General features: G+C 36.9%; 1 protein-coding gene across 10 annotated transcripts in view; it reads right to left on the bottom strand.

The window, feature by feature from the left end:
• ATG7 (autophagy related 7) overlaps positions 1–24,597 on the bottom strand; it is a 105,112-nt gene that overhangs the window by 43,429 nt on the left and 37,086 nt on the right. For 6 of the 10 annotated variants that reach the window (XM_068694044.1, XM_068694045.1, XM_068694047.1 and 3 more), the window contains exons 18-19: positions 19,756–19,878; positions 2,684–2,774 (exon numbers count right to left, since the gene is read on the bottom strand). In XM_068694044.1, coding sequence (XP_068550145.1) covers positions 2,684–2,774; positions 19,756–19,878 — 214 coding nt within the window. Of the gene's footprint in view, positions 1–2,683; positions 2,775–14,582; positions 14,720–19,755; positions 19,879–22,571; positions 22,641–24,597 lie in introns of those variants that run through there. The other 4 variants (XM_068694050.1, XM_068694051.1, XR_011100122.1 and 1 more) reach the window with 3 other exon arrangements.

The raw sequence follows: 24,597 nt of genomic DNA, 5'->3' as shown, positions 1-24,597 counted from the left end.
TGAAAAAATATATATATGTGCAAATTGTTAGGAAAAACAACACGCTCAGGCTCTTAGAAGAACAAAACCCAAGAGACTGACGACAGTTTTAATAAAGAATCCCTAACTGCAATACAGCAGATTCAGTCCAGGTTTTTCATGTGCTTCACTCTTTTCACAGAATTGTGGTGAAATGATATCATTATTTAGGAGAGAAAGACAAAATAGTAAAAAAGAAACCTGCAATAAAATGTATAGACAGCCCAAACAGAGAAGGCTGACAGAAAATGTATGAGCCAGAAACAGAGGGACTGACTCACACTGCAACTCACTCCTAGACCACATGTGAGGGCAGACACGGCTATTTTGGACAATGCAAACAAAACATTTAAAGGAAAACACAGAGGGTGCTCCGTATCTAAGGCAGTACGTCGTTATGCACATAGCCTGCCTTTTGCTTTAGGAACCCATGAAGTTATGTTAGATCAAATACAAGTCTTAGGCTGGGAGAAGCAAGATAAGGCAGAAAGAAAAAGGTGGGGGGAGCCTTTTCTCTATGAACATTAGTGTATAAAATTTAACTTTTGATTTTAAATTGTCAATTTTATAAACTAACAGGACTTAGCAACAAATGAATATTAGAAAAATGCTCTAGGCAGAAGCTGTCCCAAAGGTGAGGAAGGTTGCTGGGTTGCTGATGAGGGGCAAGAAGCTAAAGGAGTATTTCCCCTCGGAGACTGCTGAATTACACCCGGTACTTAACAGTCAGGAAAAACTGGTACTTGCAATTTCTGATTGCTCAATGAGAATACAAGTATTGGAAGATGCATGTTTGTACAAGAATGGGAAATCAACCTGTGTTTCAGACTACTAAATTGACTTTATAGGTTCAAGAAAAAGCAAAAGTATAAACACTGAGGCAAGGCAATTTTCTCGTGAATCCAGAAAGCAGGATACTTGGCATCTCAAACACCCAGTAAATGAAAAAAACAAATGAAATACCAACACAGTATTTGATCCTAATCTTAAGTCTTGGCCTTTGTAAAGACAAAGAATAAATATTTAAATATAAACCAAAATAAATTTAAATATAAACCAGTAAACAGCTTCACAGTAACTACTAACGTAATTCACTGAAGTTGTCGAGCACTTGTTGAAAATCAAAGTGTTTGTGATCATAAACAGAATAAACGTCACATTGTCCATGTTAATGTGAAAGAAGAAAACATGGAAGAAAATTTCTGATTTCTTTTTAACATGACAAGGAAAATAACTAAGGAAAATAGCAAAGAAAGCCATTTGTGAACAAAATTTTTGTATGGCATTCTGACAGAAAATCAAGTTCCCTATTAAAAAGTAAATTGTTTAGAAGCATTTCTGAGCCAACTTATTGGTTATTACAATAACAAAATAATACAAATATAATAGGAATCTGGAACTGTGTTTTTTCAGGGAGTTTACCACTGAATACATAAAGCAGTTTTGTAAACCTGGAAGTTGAAAAGATGAATATTTTAAATTCAAATCATGCTGGTGACCACTTAAAATAAAACATACAGATGTTCAAATCCAAAGCTAATGCTGAGGGGAGTGAATCAGAGAAATTAATCTATGACAGGACATGAGAAAAAAAGTGTTATGATATAGTTAAACGCACAGTTAACAACAGATGGGACTGAAGTAAGTCAATGAAAAAGCATAATTTCATTGCTGAAATGAAAGTGATGATACATCTTGAAAAACTAAAGCAATACTGAGAAAATTAAAAAAATAACCAGAGTGGAAGGTTTAAACAAAGCTATATTGGAATAGGGCTTTGGCATTTTATAGTAAACTGGAAAAACACAATAGAAGGATGAGACACTTTGAATACTTAAAAGAAAACACTTGTGGCCCATGAATGAAATAGTTCCATCTCCCAACAACAACAAAATTGTCACAGTAAAAGGGAAACCAGGAAAGTATTTAAGAAAAAAAAAAATAATAGTGGTTTACATAGTAACAACATCTGTGACTATGTCAATATAAGCACAAGGGAGAGAAAAAGAGCTTAGTCCAAACAGTTTTAAAAATACCTTTGGGTGGGATACACTGAGAAAAATTAGCTGAAAGCTTGCAAGACATGATAAATTCCAGCTGTTGGTCTTTGTGGACTAACAGATTTTTTCTACTTGCCACTAACATATAATATTGGCAGGAGACCATTTCTGTTCTTCCCTGTCCTCCATCTCCAAAAACATACAGAGAAAATACACTGTCCTTAAGGTTTTGACTCCTTGATGCCTTGTATATCGTGAAGCAAGAAACGAGAAGTTAATATATTCAATGCAATTTGGAGCGTAGGTTTTGCAAGTCAGCATGCAAAATCCCAGACCAGCAAATGTTCCCCACATGGCTGCCTCTGTAGACACTTTGCTCCCTGAGCGTTAAGGCGTATGAACTTCCACCGAGAGCAGCACTCATGGCTGGCCAGGTGGGTTGGCTGGTTTGTTCGGAGCAGGGCTTGCCCAGTCCAGGATGACCGTGCTCTGTGCTCCTCTACCTGCTTACATTTACTGTCACTGCAAACACACAATGGAGCGGTGCGACTCAAACGCACTGCACCACAGAGTGTAGCAGACTTTTCAAAACAGTTGCTTGGGCAGATTGTGACCGAGAGCACACCATCTTCTCATTACATAAAACAAACGAACAAAAACCTTACCAAAAATTCCCCAACAACTCACAAATAGGGTACCATTACCAGGACTTGATCCATTGCTTTCAAACACTCTGGCATATATTAAGCATGGCACCTGAAAAAACGACACAATATTTATCTGCGTTCCTTTTTACTCTCTCTCTTTGCTCTATCAGTCTAGGGATTCGCTCCGCTGCTATAAAACCTAACATTTCCAGAGGAACAAAAGACAACATGTACTACATCTGTAGACTTGATTTGGCAGGGGAATGATTTAATAATTCTGAGAGATTAATTTAGTAATCAGACACTATCTGAAAAAACAAACAAAAAAACCCACCTGATCAAGGAATAAGTTACATGAGAAATCTGTGCTGACTTCTGATGTAGCTTTGTCCTAATTGCAAATTTAAAAAGCCCGGGAAAGGACTTCTCCAGTTTGCTGAAATCCAATCTCCTACTGGATTTCATCCAGGTCTATACCTCAAAGGCAAAAGGGACTTAGTCATAGTTTTACAGAAGTGAATTCCTGAGTCACATTACAGGGCAAATGGAACTGCAAAACAATTTCTGCCATTAAATATCTTCCTTTTATAGTCTTGCCTGTAAGAAACAAATGCAGTAAGTCTACTTCAGAGTTGGAAAGCCTTTCATCATTGGTTACTGCTCGTTTCTCATTCAGATTTACTAACACTGACATTAATACATGCCACGCCAACTCTGCATCGTGGTAACAAGAGCAAATGATGACTGCTCTACTAAATTTAACATCAGAATAAATAATTTGTAATTAACCAGATGTTAAAATAATAACCGTTTTGAAACATCGTGGCAGTACTGCAGACTTCGTACACTGGAATGGGATGCAGCTGTCTGCAACAAGTTACTGTATGTCGCACTAGTCTCTGGGCTGGGTTAATGAAGCTATTTTAAAATACAGCCAATTTTGTGCAGCTGAGATTAATGGAGCGATCAAACTGACATGATATGCATTCACTGAACTCTTACTCACACAAACAGGGACCTTGCGGCAACCCAGCACACAGCAGTGCCACGAGGAATTTACATTTCATTGTCCCTTCTAATTACACTAACACTGTGACTAAATTTTGGAGATGCTGCAGAAAAAGCCAACATTAAGCCCTTTGTTTCAAAAGCCACATTTTCCCACTTCCTCTTTGCCTGAGGCTTGCAAACCCTGTTCCCTGTCCCTCTTAATCTCCAAACATTTACAACTAACTCAGTCAGCCTACCTAGTCTTTCAGCAAGCCCCAGACCTCTTTCACACAGCTGTCAATCCCTTTTTCTGTTCCCAGGACAGCACAGCTTAAATTTTCAGTGGTCCTCCATCCTGGTCTCGCTTAGACACAGGCAGCCAGCACACCAACATCGCCCCTCACATCCTCACCCCTCTGCAGACGGTGACTGCTCTCACCAGCTTTTGCCCCAAGACTCAGACCACAGACACCTCCGCCAGGAGGTCACCACACCGTTTCTTCTCTCACATGCCCTACAATAAGTCAGTTCAGACACGTTCTTAAATTGATGCCTTGCTCATGGCAATTCTCAAGCACATCAGAGAACCACTGAATCCTTTAGGATGGAAAAGACCTTTAAGGTTACCCAGTCCAACCATCCTAACACTACCATGTCCCAGCACCAAACCACGTCCCGTAGTGCCACCTCCACACATCTCTGCAATACCTCCAGGTCTGGGGACTCCAGCACTGCCCTGGGCAGCCCGTTGCTGGCCTCACAGCCCCTTCTGTGCAGAAATCGGTCCCGATACCCTGTCTAAACCTCCCCTGGCACAACTTTGGCACTGTTTCTTCAAGTCTTACCAGACGCAGTGTTACTCCATTTATAAAGAATATTGTTTTCATTTGTCTGTGCAAATGCTGAATTTATTACTTTCTGTATGTATCTGGCAATTTTGAGGCTTAAAGAATACTACAGTAAAATTCATCATCTGCTCAGCATCAGCTAAAGGCTGTCAAACCTGCTGATTCATTTCATCAGCATTTATTGTGCTTCATTAATTCTAAATCTAAACATTTTCAACAAAATAATGAAGTTATATATAACTCAAAGCAGCAGCACTTATAAATCCTTCAAGCCTTTGGCAACTTCTTTAATCCAGAGTAATCATGTTTCCTTGTATAACAAGTCTTGTGATGTCTGTAATAGCATCTCGCTGCAGTAACAACAGTATTAATGGTATAGCTCTCTTGCATGCCTGAAGTATTAATCAGATCCCTTACTTAAATACAAAATTAGAGTAGTCTTGATACTCTTTTTGAAACAGATACAATGAGTCCCACAGGAAATTAAGAAAAAAAAAAAAAGTATGATGAAGATCTAGACAAAGTTGTTTTTGATACTAGAATTAAAGATTGCAACTTTCTGAGTACTGTTTTAATCTCTTACCTCATCTCTTCAAATTAAAATTATATTTGTAAATAGGCAGTCTGTTCTATAACCAATTTTCTCTGGGACATAAGTTGTTTGCTTTGCTTTTGCACAGAAGAGAGCAAAGCAAAATCTCAAAATCAGAACAAAGGATAGCAGATTTTATGCTAGTGCTGGTGAACATCACTCTCCTCTGAAAGCAAAACATTCAGCAGTCACAATATTCATTCTATTTATACATTTCTTGATGAAAACAAACTTTCCTCTTTCATAAGTAAGCTTAAATCCTTGCAATTTTCCAAACACAATAACCTTTCTCCGGTATTGTCTTAAGAGCTGATGCAACATCTTCCACCAGCTATTACTTACAAGATGAAGATGTGCTACATTATAAAGTGACTTTTTTAATGACCATCCTTGTTTGAGTTACCTTTCTTAGTGGAACAATTACGTTTGTGACCTTTATGCCTCCATTTAAATAAAAAAAAACAGCTAGTATTACCTCATTTCCCACTCAAAATCCCTCAGAACCATCTCTAATTTCCACTGTCTAAAAAGAAAAGTCACTGTCAGCTCCTTGAACCTTATCAACACCTTTCAGCTATAACCAAGATTTTATTGTTACTTTAGCAAGAATGAGGAATGAGTAATTAAAAAGTCATCTACAAGCATGAATTTATGTATTAAGCACACATTAACCAATATTAAATTACATACTAAATGGATTAAACAATTTGATCCAATTTCTAACTTCTTGATTAAATCCAGAGAAAAGAAGTATCAAAAAAGTAGCCCCAACCAACCCAACACCAACCAAGAAAAGCAACATTTAAAGGATTTCATTACCCCTCTAAAAAGGTTGAGCTTGCGTTTCAGTTTGGACTCACTCCAAAGGCTGTCCCCAGATAATCCACCCCTTTCTTCCAGCAACCAAAGACAGCTGGAGAAGTTGATGACCATAGCAAGACCCATGCATGCTGCTGTCATGAGCGCATGCTAGCGCAGTTGGACAAACTTAGTGAGTCTATGTCATTCGGTATAAAATTCTCCCATAGGGCATGACAGTTACATTGTGCCATCAGAGCAATTTGAAGTATTACAAAAACAACTAGAAAGCCTACAACCACGGCTGTTCTTCGTACTGCCACAACTGCCTATGATGCTGAAGTTAAAATAGACTGCTCAGCAGCCACTCACATATGAAAGCAACAACAGATGCTTTTCAATTCTTTACCTGAATGAATTTTCATCATTTAACTTCCACGTTTCTTTTTAGTATTTCTTATAGTGAGCAGAAGTCATGCAACGAGGCTTCCTTTGGAGGCTGGAAATAACATCTTATTTTGCATTTGCCCCTTCTTTGTCCACTATCCTTTTTTGATGTTACTGAGAATTAAAAATGAAGCCTCTATGTAATGTGTGTCATCTTCTGAAAACAAGTACAAGATTTACAATAAGAAAAAATTGTTACATATAAAGTTATTTGCCTGTGAAGAACGACAGAAAACTAATTTCAGTGATTGGTATACTCTACCATCCAACTCTGGTCTTTCAAAATGCAAGTACAGTAATCATAGGTACAGCATAATATCACCACTAGTTTGGCATGCACCATGTGCAGCATGAGGCAGATCCAGAGATCGGTAGGTATAAATCACTCACCCAGGAAGAAAAAAGGCTGTGCAGTTGCCAACTAAGACAATTAATATGAAAGGCATGTTTTTACAAGGGCTATTCGAAGAAATAGTATTTGTGGGAAGAATGAGTCATAGCAAACTTCATATACTATACTTACTCAAAGTAAGAAGACAAAGGGAATTAGAACTTAGATTTTTTTTTTAAACCAAGAAACATTAGCGAAAACAGCTGCTGCACTGTAATAATGTTAAATAGCTCTGTTATGGCTTCATATTCTCTTCCAGTAGTAGTTTTCTCTCTTTTTAACTTTCATTTTGGGTTTGCTATTGTTGGCACGCTGTTTCAGTAGACACTTAGATAAATAAACATTTCAACAACATAGACCCTTTCAAAATGGTATCTCTTAACCCCTCTGTCCCTTGAGAGGTTGAAAAATAATGGCTATATACTTCACAGGTTTATTTCTGCATCCCTTCTCTATTTCTCCGACTTCTCTTTCTATTTCAGCTGCAGAAAAATAAATAAGCATCTTAGATGTTACCTCCATCTAAGTAACAGTTTGTATCATTACCTACGTATTTTTTACATTTCCTGATTAGCCCACATGATTTCACACAACTTAAAAATGAACATTTTTAATGCCTCTTCCTGAGGTCAGATGCGACTTCCATTTTCCAGGAGAGGACGTTTCTCCAGTTTGCACCTAAATCAACCGACTGAAGTCACTGCTAAGAAAAACTTGATCACTGAAGTGATCTGTATCTTCTCAGGGACGAAATGACTAATCCTTGAATCAAGTCTGGGTTTTAACTATGAAACTGCTCATATATTTTTGTCCCTGCTAAGCTATCAGGTGGGCTCTCCAGGACTCCAGCCAATTCCATAAACACAAAACAAGTACGCTGCAAAGCAAATTTCAGCTGGAAGCCAAGTTACGTGTTCATGAAGAAGAGATTGTAAAAAAGAAACTTCACTGGAACCTGAACTAGAATACAGGAAAGGAAACATCAGCATTCTGTAGAGATACTCATTAAAGGGTAAACAACAGGAAACTATTCAGGAACAAACAGAAAGCTCAGGACGGTCAGAGCTATGGTTAGTACTCATTGTAAGGGCTATTCAAATTCACTGTTGCTGATCCATGTCTGTTTCATAAATCTCTGCAAAATCAGTGCCAACTTTAGCCAACAATATTTGCATTATAGTAGCAATATGGATGCAAATGTTTAAACAATCAGGCGGGTAAAATTATTTCATGCTTCATAAAACCCCTAACCCTAATACCTTATGAAAATTTAATACAAGATTTCTATAAAGGACAAAGTCTTATGTTGATGGTTTGTTATTAAAATTTGCGATACTTAGCTTTCTCTCTGATTGTCAGTATGTGACTATGAATTAGCAATCACTGCCATTAACATGTGAGAAGCCTGCATGATCTTTCAAAAACTCTTGGCATTACAGTTATTAATTTATTATGAATTAAAAGTTCCATCTATACTTACAGTAGTTTGAAAAAAAAAGCTACTTCTGTTTGTACAGAAAGGTCTTGTCAAAACTAAATGATGACAATAATAAAATACCAATGAGTTTTGAATATGTGATAATTGATAGCACAAGTTCTCTTACACAACTCCATAAGTGAAGTTTTGGAGATGTTTCTACAGAAAATATAAGTTGTCAGGAGAATGCAAACATGGTTAACATTTCAGTACTCTTAAGGACAACATTTAAAAATCTACAAGACAAGTACAATAAATACAGGGGGAAGGGTGAACACAATACAGTACCTCCGGTAACATTCAAAGGTTCAATGGTTTAGTGAATGTAGAGGCAGACTTGCTTCAAGAAATTCATAGCACCTTTGGGTAAGTCTACAACAGTATGTGTTTATTGAAATCTGCATCTGGTAGTGATTTGTCCAGCAGCAAACTTTTTTTTTTTTTCTTTTTTACTCAATCTACAGGGGGCCCATATACTCTGCAACTGTTCATTTGCACTGAGATGCACATTGTATAATTTATGTTCTTAATTATAAAATAAAGTTTATCAGCATGTTTGTCTGTGTTGTGTAATTTCTTATTCTTCACATGAGAATAACAGAATGCATCTTGAACAGTCTATTCATTCCTCATTGTAACAAAACATACTGGAATGGAAGAGATTTAATTCCTAAATTCTTTTACTTCTTTAGCGGAGACTTTTTCCTTTAGAAAAAAAGGAATCAACATAGTTTGAAAATCTTTCGAGAACAGGATTATCACTCCTCCCTGTACTCCCCCACCCCCAAAGGAACCATGCAGATTATAATCCTAATTTCCTAATTTGCAAACTGTTATTTTAGTTTTGATATATGTAGGTCAAAACTGTAGCCTAGCCCAAAAGAGAGTTTTGTTTTAATAAAGCCTCCCCTGCAAAAACTAGCAGGATATTTTGGAAAAAACTCTTCTTGTCCTTGCCAATCCCCAAACCCACAAGGAAGGAAAACTGATTACAGCACGGGCAAGGAAAAGTCAGCATCCTGGGAAGGGAAAGAAAGGGGGCTGAAAGCCCTGCACCAAGATGATCACAGTTTCCTCTCCAGTTACACACTAGCTCAGTACTTTAAGCATTAACTCAAGAACTTCAGTTTCTCACTATGATTATTATTATTTTTAATATAGAATCACAAAATGAACCTTCAATTAGTCCAGATTACTAAAATGTTAGAAAGTTATTCTCCAAAACTTTACTCCAGGGATTCTTGAACGCAATTGTAATGAGACAAAAAGTACTCTTGACAATTCATAGGTTTTCGTTTTCATCTGTATCTTATGGTTACCATCTTCACTAAACAGGGCGACCTCAGTGGCATTTACTTTCAGTAAATCTCATCAGGATTACGGTCAGGTCTTGATTATAAATCTAGCAAGGCAAGCAATGACGGGAGTTGGGGGCACCCTGAATCTTTGCAAGATGAAAGGACTGGGTACAGTATGTTAGGCACACTTCCAGCAGCTTGCCACTGCCTAGACCCTTGCAGCCTCACCCCAAATACATGTAAAATACCAAATGTTCAGCATTCAGAAGAGGAATAAATGGTATCTTGATTTAATAGAACAGGGGTGTAGGAATTTGCAGCACTGGTCAAAGGTCACTTGAACGAGCTAAAATATTCTCTCAGGCAGATGCAGAGGGACAACAAAGGTAGGTGATGGGAATGTAGGTTTGGGTGAACATTCAAATAAAACTAATCAAAATCTGCCAGGTATTTTCTATACCAAGGCAGCTGGACAGTTCAATATTGGGATAATGTAACTAAATACAGAAATTGTGGAATAATGTAAATAAATTACTAGATATTTTATGACCTATTTTTCTACATGTATCAGGGTGCTCTCGTCTGTATATGTGAACTAATAAGAGTGATAGGGGAAGGTAAAAAGTAGACATGCACACTATTATTTTTATTGTTATAGCCTGTTACCACATTTCTGATACTTTTTGATGCAATCTGACTGCTGAAGTGCATCACTGAGAACATGGAGGAGTTATTTTACCACTATTTTACCACTCAAGATTTTGAGAAGACTGAGTATAAAATCTGCTAAAGGTTTAAAGTTATCAGTGCCTCTTACTAGCCACGTAACAAATATCTCTCAAAAACACTGTGAGTGTTGTAAAGTACTAGTCCCCTTCTTGGTAGGAAGAGGAAACAGAGTACAAGGAGAGAACACACTACAAGCCAAAAACATTTGGATCCAATTATGAAGAAAGATTTTACAATCTCCGTGGGTAACTCCCCACAAATTTCGAGGTGCCAGACTCAGCAAATTAGACAAGAATTTATAGGAAATTCATGTACATAACTTGGATGTTTTGAAGCGACACACCACTTAGTGATCCCATATGAGCTCGTAGGCATGTCTGTTCAGAACTGCTTTATCTTAAAACTTTGAGTAATTTCTAGGGATATGGAGCAAAAGCACTTGCCAACCTCCATCTCCATGGGCAACATAGTCGAGTTTTTAATTCTTCTGATCACCTATTACATGGGATTAGATTTTATGCCTGGACCAGTAGATGTCTATGTCCACTAATGACGCAGCCAAAACATGCAAGCCTATTTTCTTACCTATATACCAGCAGGTGAAGTCGAAACATAGCAAATGAGACCAAGGCACTATGTAACAGAGATGTGCAGCACTTCTGCCTCGATCAAGTATCAGAAGTGTGGGAATGTTCCTGAAGAAAAAGGTTTTACCTTTGCTACACAGAAACTGCACTTCAAGTCCAAAGACAAAGAAAAGGAGGGATGGAGGCAATTTAACACGGTGATAGCGTGGTGCTACACTTGCACACACTTCATGCCCTATCTCAGGTTAACTCCAAGAAACGACTCTTGTTCAGTCCTCTCCTGCCACACGTGACAGTTGGGGCCTCATTGCTTTCTCACTAACAGCTTAATAGAACTTTTTAATCATTTTCATGAATTTTTCACAGACTTTGAATTGCAGAAGTCCTTAGTGGCATAGTAGTATATGCCTAGACTTTGGATTCACTTTGGAAGTACTGAGTCCCCACTTGCCTGATTATCTGTTTCAGTTGCAAAAGTCATTTCACAGAATCACAGAATTGTAGGGGTTGGAAGGGACCTCAAGAGATCATCATTTACAAATATTTCACTTAGTAACATCAGAACCTGGCAAAGAAACGATGCCAGAGTACTGAAACCGTTCATACTAATGCTAATCCATTGTGATCGGCCATTACATGCGAAAACAGAGAGTACATCTCCTTCTGCCTTACCAAACATAATATGAAAAAACATGATTAAGTGTACAAAGTTCTCTAGAGGCACGACTAGTTTCTATGAACATCAAATCCATCCAGCTTCCATTACAGCTTCCTTATAGCAGTTACGTTAGAACATCTTGTGTTATATTCACGATCAACTAAAACCATTCTATAATCCTGAAGTGTTACTTTATCAGTGCAAATATTCCTCATTGCAAGTTTACATACTGATCTAATGAGGGCAATTAATTAATAAAAAAAGAAAACTAGCATGCCCTTGAAACTGTACTTGAGGTGCTGATATTGTTAAAACAGGAAGCAGGAGAAAGACAAATACTTTCACCCTTCTTGGCAGAAAATGTCTGACACAGAACAGTACTAACCTCCACTGATCAATACTGTTTATAAAGAGGACAAACAATTTTGAGTTATTAGCTAGAGCTCAAAAGCTACACATGCATTATGAAGAACATAGACTAAGTATTAATATCACAGCTATTTCATAGCATCTTGAAAGGTGCTACATTACTAAGGCTAATTTATTTATAGCACATAAAACAAGGCACTAACTGCTATTTGTTATGTAACTTTTTACCCCTTTTATAAAAACTGATGCAATTTTAAGTTTACTCAGAGCAGTACTTTCCAGCTACTATATATACTATTTTATAGCTACTCGAGATTTACTGTGAAAATTTATAGAGAGAGAGATTTAAACTCTATCAACGTTTGGCACTATGACAGCAATTCACAGTTTAAGTATAATCCTTGAAAAAGATAAATTACCAGCTGTTACTAACTCACGTCAGTATGAGTCAACCATCAACTATTCCATTCCTTTTCGTGATTTTAGTCTCATTTTTTTCCCATATATTTAAACTAAAAAGACAGCTCAATATCAACAACAACTTAGGTAAGAAAGTCTTTATGCTGAATATTCACCATCTCTCTATCTCTGCCCAAAGTGTTCATTCTTACATTTGCATTTGTAAAGAGTTTCAATTAATTTGACTAATAACTAGACAAGCTTAATAAATCTGTCAATCCAAGCTGTTGCTCGGTAGTTTCTTTTATTGAAGGATGTCAGCATTTACAAGTCAAAATTTGCAATTAAAAATATTTTACAAGGCTGTTTCACAGTTTTGAGACAAGGTCATAGAGGATGTTTATGACAATGTATATTTATTCTTTTGAAGTGATACGGACAGTATTTCTACAACTGTCCTCGCTTTTAAAATCTCTTTGGAACTTCAACATTAACATGGCTTGACTGATGAAAGTACATTCATAACTATAACGCTCCAGGCTCTGGTCATCCACAAGTCTTACCTCCAATGACTGGCACCCATGAGATCTACCTTGAAGCCTCCAGCACACTCAAAGAAATCTTTTTATCGTGTACAACCCTATAATCACCTGTCTTTCCGCTTGCTCTCTCCTGGCAGTCACCTAAGTAGAATGACTGCACGTGGGCCTCTTTGTCCTGAAGGCACAAATATACATTCATTCAAATATATCAAGAAACATGAGTATTTGTGCACATCACCTGCTGACACAAGTGAAGTCCCACGAAGAGCATTTGATTACTATTAGTAAGAAAACTTGAAGTTATCCACAGAGTTGAGAGGGGAAAGACAAGGAGATCATGTTTTGGTACAAAAAAGAAGAAATACCCCACAGGTATTTCTAAATTCTTCAAAGAGTTTCCAAACAGCAGCATAAAGTATCAGTATAAATAACATTCCTGGGCCTGTTCAAAGGCTATAAAACTCAGTTTGAACTGTTTCATGTTGATGTGAAAATTTCCTCTCCTTGGCAAAATTTACACAGAAGAAATACCATAGATTCAGCAGAACAGAGTGGTAAAAGACAGACCTATTCCATCTATTCTATGCATGTAACAGCAAAGCATAATATCCAGAATGCACTGGAAATGTACCTGTACACTGTAAGCAAGACACATTTCCCAGATGGACACTGTTCAACAGGAATTTTTTTTTTTAAAAATAATTTACCATTATTTGAGGATCTATAAATATTGTTTGATAAATGAAGAAAGCTGCTGACACTAATTGACAGGAGAAAACTCGAAACAAACAAACAAAAAACTCTTCTCCTAAAAGAAAGCACATCAATAAAAGATTCCAGGGCAGGTCTGAATCTGTCAAATTGAGTATCTCATGAAATGAATCAGATTAAAAAGCCCAGGGTCACAGAAAAATTAATTTTGGTCTAGCTATTCATAGTATTCCTTGTAGCAAATTCTTACAACATCAAGTAAAATCTAACTCTCAATACTGTTTGGTTAACAGAAACAAAACAAAAAAGTAACAAACTTACATATAATCTTGCTGAAGTTGGGTTTTTCTGTTTTGTTAGTCTGTTTTTGCTATTTATATGTTATTGTTATTCATAAATTCTTTATATGCATTATATATATTTGAATATATATTCGTATATGTTTATACATATGTATGTAAAAATATAAACACCTATCAGCATATTAATAAATGTTTTTTTGAACCACTCTGATTGCAGGTATAACAACAGGAGCTTGCCTCTTAGTACCTCAGCACTTCTGTTTCCAACCAATTCCAAAAACAAACAACCACAAGACTTTACTGCCAGCCTGCCTGGCTTGTGTTTATCACTGCTGCTCCATCAGGATTGGAGGCAGAATGCTGTGAAAGGCAATGTTTTGTGCTGTGACCTCTCCAACTGCAGTGCAGAATGGTGCGGGCATTACAGAAGGGTGCTGGGATGTGAAGGCTCAGCCCCATTACCACTCACGTTACAGATTTGTTGCCTAATATGTTGCATAATATAATGCAGAATCAGAAGCAAGCAGGACAGTTTAGAAGCAAAGTACATTGGAAACTGGGAACTTTCTTCCAAATTTTGACAAGCACAAATTTTACTTTGAATACCAGCTGCCTACAATTAAGCCCTCTTCTCCAAGAAACGACTGAAAAAAGCTTGGGCACAAGCTTCATTAAGTGTAAAATCAGACGAACAAAAGTTTTCTATATTTTCCCCTATCCAAGGAGCTCAATGTATTTTACGAGCATTTGCTAGCATTTTATTTTTAGTTTTTACTTACCCTTCTAAGGGGCAAGAGTTCAGTTTTGCATAATGCTGCAGTTTGGGATACCGGTGAGCCAGCAGAGCAAGGACATCTTGTCAGTGCCAAACGGGGCTCACTCACTGACAGCAAAGCTGATACAGAAGCTGTAGGTGCTAAGGACCACATGATGAGAGAGAAAAAAAGAATCGAAGTACAAAATGACTAAGGTAAAATAACACAGACATCACAACCTGCTGGCATCAATGTCTGACCTTTATAAGCACTATGCCTTTTGTTCAGAAAACTCTGGTTGTGGTTTAATTTCTTCCAGACTCTGCAATCCTTTTCAACTCAAAGAGTTCTACCACTTCTTGTGTTTTAATCAGTCATACAATACAGTGAAAATTTTATTATATGATTTTCTTTCATCCTGACAGAAGCAGAGAGTATAGCACACAAAGCAAATCTCCCTAAAGCATCCACTTCATTCAGGGCTTGAAATCCAACGTAAGACATCTGTACTTGAGCCACATTAAGAAAAGAGAGAAATTAAGTGTCTGTACTTCTGAAAAATGGATGTAGCTGAAAAAGTTTGTAAAGAAATTCAACTACATAACTTACTGAAGGTTGTGAATTCATGCAAAAATTTCACTTCACCGCTATAAACACTCCTCCCATTGCAGCCATTCCAACAGGTGCTGTGCTCACTGTGAATCCAGAGTACTTACAGGTGTTAAAGCAAGCACAAGCCTGGTTAATTGGCTTAATTGGGCCTTAAAGAACAATGGCAGATATTTCTGAGGAAAAAAGGCAACAAGAAAATGGGTACACTTAAGAAGTAAGCTTTGCAGAAAATATTTTGAGTGATAACGATTCTTCCACAACTATAGAACAAACTTGCCTGTGGGATTTATTAATGAATGTGTCAGTTTTCACTTCCAGAAGTGTGCCACATCAGTAAAAATTAATCTCAACAGAGTAGCCAGAAAGGCTCCAGTTTTAGACAGGACTAAATTGAAAGCGCTCTCCATACCATCAGGCTCTGCACTGCACAGGGTTAGGTCTGGTGCACACAGCAAGCAACCCAGCAGCTTTTAGCGAGGCACTGTGAAATGTCACCACCAGCAGGCGGCCCTGCCAAGCTCTGAACCAAGCTGGCTTTTGTTCTGTCTCCAAACCAACGCCACTGCTTTCTGATTAATAATTCAGGAGATGCATAAGCTCTTTTTACTTTAAGCCCAGATATGAAACTTGACTGCATATTGACCAAAGGTGACGTTAAGAGGTTGAGGTTAGGAGCAAGAAGACAAAGCGATCTGGAAAACAGGAGTGCAATTTTTAAGGGAGCTTGGGTGGCTCCCAACGTGAACTGCATCCAGTGGAAACAAGGCCTAAGTGCTGATGTGGGAGTTTCCCACAGCTTCTTTTGGCCTTCAAAGCCATGGGTGTCATCAGAGACTCTTGATGAAGCTGTACATAAATATCTAACTGGTATTAAAAAATAAAGTGTTCCACAGAACCTAAATTAAAGCCAGATGTAGAAAAAGCAGATGTCTGAAATTTGCTGTCATTTCAAGACAGAATAGAAACATTTGCTAATTTTATTATTTACTGGTTAACTTGTCATATTAAGGAAGTCATGCAGAACATTTATAATTTCCTGATGCATCTTATATTAAAGAAGCAGGTGCTCTTAACTAAAAATCCTGCGATTAGTATCAAATTTGAACCACAAACTAAATTGGTATTGTGATTCCTTCTCATGTCGCACACTGAATCAGGGTTATATTCCTATCAGTCATATACAGGATTTCAACATGCTATCAATACTTAGGTCAACAGCACGGCACTGGGAGAGGAAATTGAACAATAAAATATCTTAAAAAGATATTTAGTATGTGAAAAGTCTTGCATATGTTCCTGCTTTAGTCTGGGCGAACACAGCCTATACTAAGTGCACAGGGAAGGCAATGTTTTCGCGGAAACTTCAGGTGATCCCAGAATGGATGGCCTCTTACAGAACAGGCATGGCATACCCAGAACATCTTCTGAGCACCACAAAGCTAGTTTAGTAATTAGCTCATTAAAGCACTTATACAAATTTGACTTCATGAAAGCAGCTAAGCATTTGCTTAGGCGCATTAAAAAAGAGAGTTTGGTGATTTAACTTCGGATGCAATACACTGAAGCATGTGATAAAAGTTCCAACTCCTCTGACCGCAGCCTGAGAAAAGCATTCAATTAAAAAGCTCGATAACATTAAGATCATTAAGTGTGTTCCTTTTAAGAAAAATACGAACATTTGGTACATTTCTCTGTCCAATGCAAGTTTATTAGTCTAATGCAAGCAACAAATCATTTGATCATATCAGTGATTTTATATATTGAATTACAACAAATTATGGCGTCTCTGGAGTAAATTTACTGTTGGATGACAGGTAACTTTACAAGTTTATTTTCATTCCACTGGAGCAATAGCATTGCTCAAGTTTTACCAGACAGAAAGAAAGTCTTCAGTTATTAGAAGCCATTTTCATGAACTCCCAAACCCAAACTTCCTTTACAAAATCCCTTTGAAGAATAAGAGCGCGGAAAGTCAAGTAACTTCTCAACAAAACAGCCAAATTTTCTAATCACCAACCTGGGCCATACATGGCTTACGAAACCTCCCTCACTTAAGGGTTAAGGAGCACCTACTCCAACTCTTAATACACGTGGTATCTTCTTATAGGCAGTTTCTTACTACTTTTGCTACAATCTTTAGAATGTCACGTATCAAGAATATCTTAACATAGTCCTAAATAAACTACATCTAAATTTTAGAGAATACATTCTGTTAAGAGCAGTTCAGAAGTAGTCAGAAAAGCCATCTGGAAGTCTTCCAAATTGGTAATATAAATTATACCGATGATACTGTGTAAGAAAAATGAGCTCAAAATACAAGAGCAATTAATAGAACAGGTACTATAAGCACTCTCTTGAGCATATATATTTTCTTAAACTGGCCCAGATTATGTACTGAGGGTACAGAACCGCCTCTGTTGTGTACGTCACCATCCCTTTCAGCCCAGAACAATCATTATCCACAAGTCACCCAACAGTTTTTCTGTAAGGAAATCTATGTACCTGATATACAATCTGATTTAATGAAACTGAAAACTGAAGGCAGTACTGTGAGTAGCATCACTGCAAATAAAGAGATCCATTAAAAAATTATTGCTTTGGCTAATTCTGTATTACAATGGCCTTCTCATTCCTTTGTGCAAACTATCTCTCCTAAAGTGGAGGTCTCTTCTCTAGGCAAATATTTTTATCTGGACTTAACTATTGTAATACACATCTATTTCTGTGAAAACTTGCACGCCAATTAATTTTTAATAGCTAGAATTATTATATAATTGTGAAATTAAAAATACCACTTGATACATACTTGATACATTAAATACATAAGAAAACAAGAAAATATCCTAGGTTTTGAAAAATCGACATTCTATTCAGCAAGATCTTTTTATTCTATCAGAAAAACTGAATTATGTTATTTTTCTATATAGAACTGCATTGTTTTTCTATTTATGAGCAGTAACTATATTGCATTAACCTCGTTATTGAACTCAAAGATTTTTGGAAGCACACTGATCCCATCCTTTATCATTAAACATTGAACTTTAGGAAGTTGAAATGCACTTGCAGCAAACTACTTTTTCTAAAGAGTATCTAAATCTTTATAAATAAACACCCGCACGCATTATGAAGATGCAGAACTCAAGAATTAATACCGGCAAAGTAACTGATCACTAACTAGGACATACATAACTTTTTTTATGCTGTCACTAGCAGACTAAAGCCTTCTAAGCAGCCTAATAGTGACATATGGCAATCGGAATACGATGACTCTTACTGGTAATGGGTAGCACCTGGTAAAGGGCATTTGTTTTGCTTTGCTTTTTCCCTCTCACATACACACAACTTTTTGGATGTATCACTACGCTGATTTAAGAGTGCATCAAGTGTTTTATGGTTTAATGTCTCCAGTATCTGCTCCAATTATTTTAAAACGTTAAAACATGAAACAGAGAGTCAAGTCTGCATTACCCTCACAAACCTTATTAGGAAAACCACTGAGCCATTTCCAGCTGCAAAAACAGCTATACCATTTGCACAGGCTACAGTAACTGAATAATCACTTTTTAAAGCCAACTTTGGAAACATCCACGTGATACTACCATACCATAATTGAATTATGTAGAGGACCATAGACATTTACAGAGGGAGTAAGGATTACAAATCATTATTAAATACAACATTAAGACAGAATCTGTTTTTGATGAAACAGATTCAATATCACAACCCTTTATGCAGGGTATCTCCCAGGAGAACAAAACACACCTCAATTTCATTCCACGTTGCAACTTTTGTCACTAAATGAATAAAGAGTATTGTTTTCCACATATTATAATCCACAAATTTGTATAATAATTACACTTTAGACTGACATAAAATGTTAACTGATTTCCTTACCTCATGTAATACAAGTAATTTTCTTCTTTAAAATAAATACTTGAAAATTCAGATATTAAAAAATTACAATTAATTTAAGAAAACATCTAATGTACAGTCACATTCAATACCAACACCTACCTAGGAACCTGTGTAAATGCTGTGGTTGTTAGCCCACACCGGGCTCTGCACTATCAGAGCTAACTATCATCAGCACTTGCATACAGTAGATTAAAGCTGGCCTGGCAATGTGTGCATCAACTGCAGTTTACACTAACAGTGAAACACACCCTAAAAGACAACAGACAGGAACTTTCCTCCATGTAAATCCAGAATTTTCAAGCAACAACTGTCACTTTCACAAAACGTGGAAATAATAAAATGAATATTAACAGCAGTGCTACACATTTCTAACTGGCTGCCAACATGTATCCCATACTGTGCATCACCTAGGCTTAAAAAAAAAAACACAAACAAACAAACAAACTCCTCCCATATCCAACAATGTTTCTTATCCTGTAACAATAAGAGGATACCTCTTATCTCACTGTATGGAACATGCATATGGCTCCCTTAATCATCCTGTAAATCACAAAGCAATGCTTGAGTCTACCAGTGATTCATTTACTCATATGGTTATACAGCTGAACATACAACTAAGGCAGCCTTAACTATCACATTTTTCCTTTAACATCCAAAGTTATTTTCTTACCTCGGCAGCCTGTGTCTCCTGATGTAATAAAGTTAGACCCGTCAAGTCTTCTAAGAAGGAATGTGAGGAATTAAAAACTTTAGCTAGGAAATTAAACCCTTCTCGTTCGTACTGGTCGAGGACCTGTCAAATAAAATAACAATAAAAAAAATATTAAATAATTCATCATGTTTTGGTCACAAAATAAAAATACAAACTTTTGTAACACTCAGAAAATTAATATATAGTAAGTAGGTGAAGATCATAAAATATGATAATTTCTCCCATCTTGATTTCTAGAAGGGGAAAGGTGGAGGTAAATGGGAAGTGAGGTTTAAGATTTCCTGCCTCAAACGAATTTTTAAGCTTATAACAAAAGAGATGATAGGGCAACACAAAAAACTTAGTTGCAAAGTCCTGAAAGAAGGATTTGAGTTACACTAAACACAGTAAAATACTGCTCCAACGTATCAGTTAAGTGAAAGGTACAGCTCTTGCAAAACATTTCTAAATAAAGCACCAAGCGTTCTTTTATACAGAATACTACTGCAGAGGGCATAGACACATTCTATATTCTTTTGCAGTATGTTTTCCACCTTTATTACTTTAGGAGTGAAGCAGGAAGTTACACGGTTAACGCGTTCCTTAAACTTATCCACTCTTGCTGGACAGACAAGTTCCCTGCAACCAGTGAAACTCCCTCCAGAAAAGAAGGAAAAAAATAAAATTAAAAAAAATCTGGAAGCACTGTGGTTTTGTTCTATCACAAGTAGGCAATTCAACCAAGTGAGCTTCATTCTGAGGCTTAAAAACAAACAGGCAACCCCTGCCCTCTCTCTCCCCAAAGAATCCAGTCGCCCTTCTTCAGATAATAAGAAAAAAATCGAGGGAGGTGGCAGAGAGGAAGAAAATTGTTTCAATACATATTAACCTATGTCAACCAAAATCACAACTTACTCTCAACACTCTCACTCCTTCCTAATTTCACAACTCCTAAAGGCCTAGGAGAACCTTAAAACTGTGGGGACTTGCACAGCCCAACAGCATTCTCCAGCAAAACACATCCAGTGAGCTCCTACATTGAGTCCCACAGGAATTCAGGTTTGTCTCAAAAAATTTACAGCTAGCTGACAGAACTGCACATCTACTGGTGAAACAGACTGGGATCTTCATTTAGATATTCATACAAAATGTCCACTTAGCAGCAAAATTATCCACTGCACATTTAGGTTTAGAAATATACAAATATGCATGAATATATATACAAATATATATATAGGTATGTATGCTTCACGTCTGAAAAAATACAATAAAAACTGCACTTCATGTGCTCTTACTAAATCTGAAGAAATTGTTCCTTATAGCTTAAAGATCCATTTCACCATACGTAGGCTTTTTTTTTTTTGTGTGTGTGTGTGTATATTTTTGCAATGATCCATACAAATAATCAGAAATTAAAAAAAAAAAAAAAAAGGACTGAAAAAAAAATAAAAGATTGCTTAGTTGCATTTCTTAGGGTTGGGCTGTTGTTTTTTTGTTTATTCCCGAGACAAACACAGCAAGACAGATTAGCTAACTGTTCATAATGTAACACAGAGATTTGGGAAACTTCACTATTTCATTTGAGATGTGTCCTCCCAATATTAGCCATTATATATATTGTGAAATTAGTGTGGATGTATACATACACGTTTTAATGACTAGTCTGTGTTCCAAACCTCTGTTAAAACAACCAGATGTGCAGAGGTCTCTTGTGTCTGGCTCTCTGTGAAGCACTGTATACACACATCAATTTATAAACTTGGATTGTGTTCACAGCCCTGCCTGCATATAATCTGCGAAGCTATCAGCATTATCAAATGCGCTGCTATTACTTTAATTTGTTGGAACCACAATACAGAGCTTATGAGACATCTTTTTAGCGATGTAGGCCAGCTTATAGTTCATGATGCGTTAAAACAATACACAGCCTAGTAGCCTTATTCTAAAATATTACAGCATATCAAAGAAATGCAAGGACAACACCATAAAATGTTTGTCTTTTTCCAGAGGTAGAACTAGTGGAAGATATCGATGCTCTTGGGCTATGCAAATCTTAACAACAGAACAGGGAGCTGAGTGCAGCCTCACTACATACAGTTAAATATGTCTAACAAATAGCCTTTAAATGGAGTTGGTTTGTTCCTCAGCTAAACATGCCTTGGTCCTCATTTCCAAAGAACTGTGACTCAAGGCTGAAGCGCAGATTTCCAGGTAATGTTTCCTTGCTAAGTTTGTTACTTCAGCCCGCCAGGGCCCCCCCCGTCCCCCACACAAACTGCCCTGGTTTATTTCAGAGATGTGCACAACATTTCAATGGTCCTGGCCGTAACTGTAAACGAATTCTTATGTACTCACAGCGAGCAGGCTGCATGACTACACTGACATTTAGAATGTCTAACTTGAGCTTTGGATGAATCATCTCAAAGATTTTTTTTTTTATTAAATCAAATTGCAATTATCATGTATTGTAAATAACATGGAAGAGAATAGGAAGTCTCCCATTAAGTCTGTTTTAAAATGCATGTTGAGAAAATATTACTTTTGATAAAATAAGACCACAGAACCATGAGTCAAAGGTGCATTATTTTTGGATCTAGTGAACTGCATTTTTTAAAGTTTATTTTACTTAAAAGAAATCATATAGGAGTAATACACATTAACACAACCACATTTGGTTTTATGGAAAGATTTGAAAATTTATTTTCTCCTGCTGTAGAAAATCCTTCATGTCACCCTGCTAGACTTTCCATGGCATTACAATAGCAAACATGGGTTAAGGCAACACTTCTGACTGTGGAGAGATGGGATCTTCAAAACCTAAGCCACAGGCAAAACAATACAGAATATTTTTCTTGTACCAGCACCTAGAGAAAGGAGAAACTTTATCAAAAAGCGCACTTGCTGTTTCCATTTGCAGAACGGGAATGGTCTGCTAAATAGAAATATCTGTTATCTAGTTTTAAAACAAAAACCGCAGCAACATGGCCCAGAGAATAAAGCCTATCAGGGACCAAAGAAGGACCTGGCAGCATCCCTCAGTTTGGTACCTGAACAGTGGTGGTATCAAAGAAAGCCCACTCTTAACACAGGCAGCAATTGAAACAATATTTTGTCACCTTCAGGGACTTCACGTCCCAAAGGGATAAATACCATTAATTTGCCCTCATCTAGTATACAAGTTCAACAAAAACTATCCTTTGATTAATGTAATGTGGCATAGGTTTGTTTGATAGTCACTGAACACACCTCAAAGGGAAAAATGAATCAGGTAAAATAAAACTCTCATCAAATTCATATGCCAGGAGACCACATAGGCACACGCTACAGGTCAAGGGGAATAAAGCCAGGCTAGACGTCAAACAGACAATGAAATCCTAGAAAAGGTTTCCAGATTTAATCACTGCCCGTGTTGCTGCTGTGTGGAAAGGTAAAATTTCTAAGGGCCCATCGCTGACAGGAGGTTGCTTTTTTTTTGTTCCTTACAACTCTCTTTGCTTGTTACCAGTGTGATCATTCTGAATAATGCCCTTTCAAGAGGGCAAATACTTGAGAGAGATTATTATGGATCTCAAGCAAGTGACCAAGTGCAGATGTTAAAAAAAAACAAAAACACCACCAATAGCCCTCAGGACTGTTTTTCTGGGAATAAACTTATCAGTCAGAACAAAGACATGTCACTAAGTAACAATTAATTTTCTCAAGCAGAAAAAATTGCAAAGCAGCAGCAAAGAAAACCCAAAGGATATAATTCTTCTGCTGAGCAAGGCTGGCTGGAGTAGTACAGATTTATTAAGAAACTTGTATCCTTGTCTCACTTGCAGGTCACTTTTGGGAGCTCAGGAGGAGAATTCAAAAGTAGCGTGCCCTCCCTATGTCATGTCTGGTACAAATAATGTCAGGAAAACCCAAATTTGAAAACCACAGTTTTCTGATATATTTAAATCTCCTCTCACATTGATGCTACAGCCTTGGTTCTATTCTTCATTTTACAGAGCAAAGGGTGCCATGATTTTTATTTTTAAGTGACAGTATTTATAAAATGTGGATACACATGATCACAATGGGGACAAATTAACGCATTCCTAAAGCTTTTGTGTACATGATACAAACTGACTCAGTTTATCAGAAATCTTTTTATTCTCAGTTGCTTACTGAAGAAAAAAAATGAATCTCATGGTAGGAGAAAAAAATAGAAAGCATGAAGTAAAAGAACATGTTTTGAAATGAGAAACAGATGCAAAGTGTTGGTATTATATTCTTTTTAATAGCATTCTTCATCAAGAAGTCAGAATTGCTTGGTAGAAAGACTCAAAAGGAATCTAGCTGCAGGACTGCTTTATAGCATAGAAGTTTGTATATGGCTACATAAGAATACAAAAGAAACTTCTAGTCACAACAACCTGGCCACTCACATTCTAGGGCTTATTTCTGTCACAATGTTTAAAAAAATTAAACCTATATTTAAATTTTATTGTTCACTCAAGTATTTTGCATGTGGAGAGCTTGAAATAATAATGTTTAGTTACAAGGAAAAAATTAGAGATTAGTATTACCAGATTTACTGGTTACACTAAATAAGGTACATGGATTGCCTACCTCCAAATAATAGAGGTTCTGTGTTTTACAATCTTCTTAGCTTTAAACACTACCTGCTATAATAGCAGATGAACAGAATACCATATAACATGATAATGACTTGATTTCATTGTCATTATATTGTCATCTTCACTGACATTTCAGTGTCATAAAAATCAAGACATTCACTGCCCTACGTAGAAAATCTGCAAAAACCCTGATCCGTGTCTGCACACTGCTAGCTGT

Source organism: Anas acuta, chromosome 11 (genome assembly GCF_963932015.1).
Source record: "Anas acuta chromosome 11, bAnaAcu1.1, whole genome shotgun sequence".
Lineage (NCBI taxonomy): Eukaryota > Metazoa > Chordata > Aves > Anseriformes > Anatidae > Anas > Anas acuta.
The sequence above is the reverse complement of the archived record's forward strand: the minus strand, read 5'-3'. Positions and strand labels throughout refer to the sequence as shown.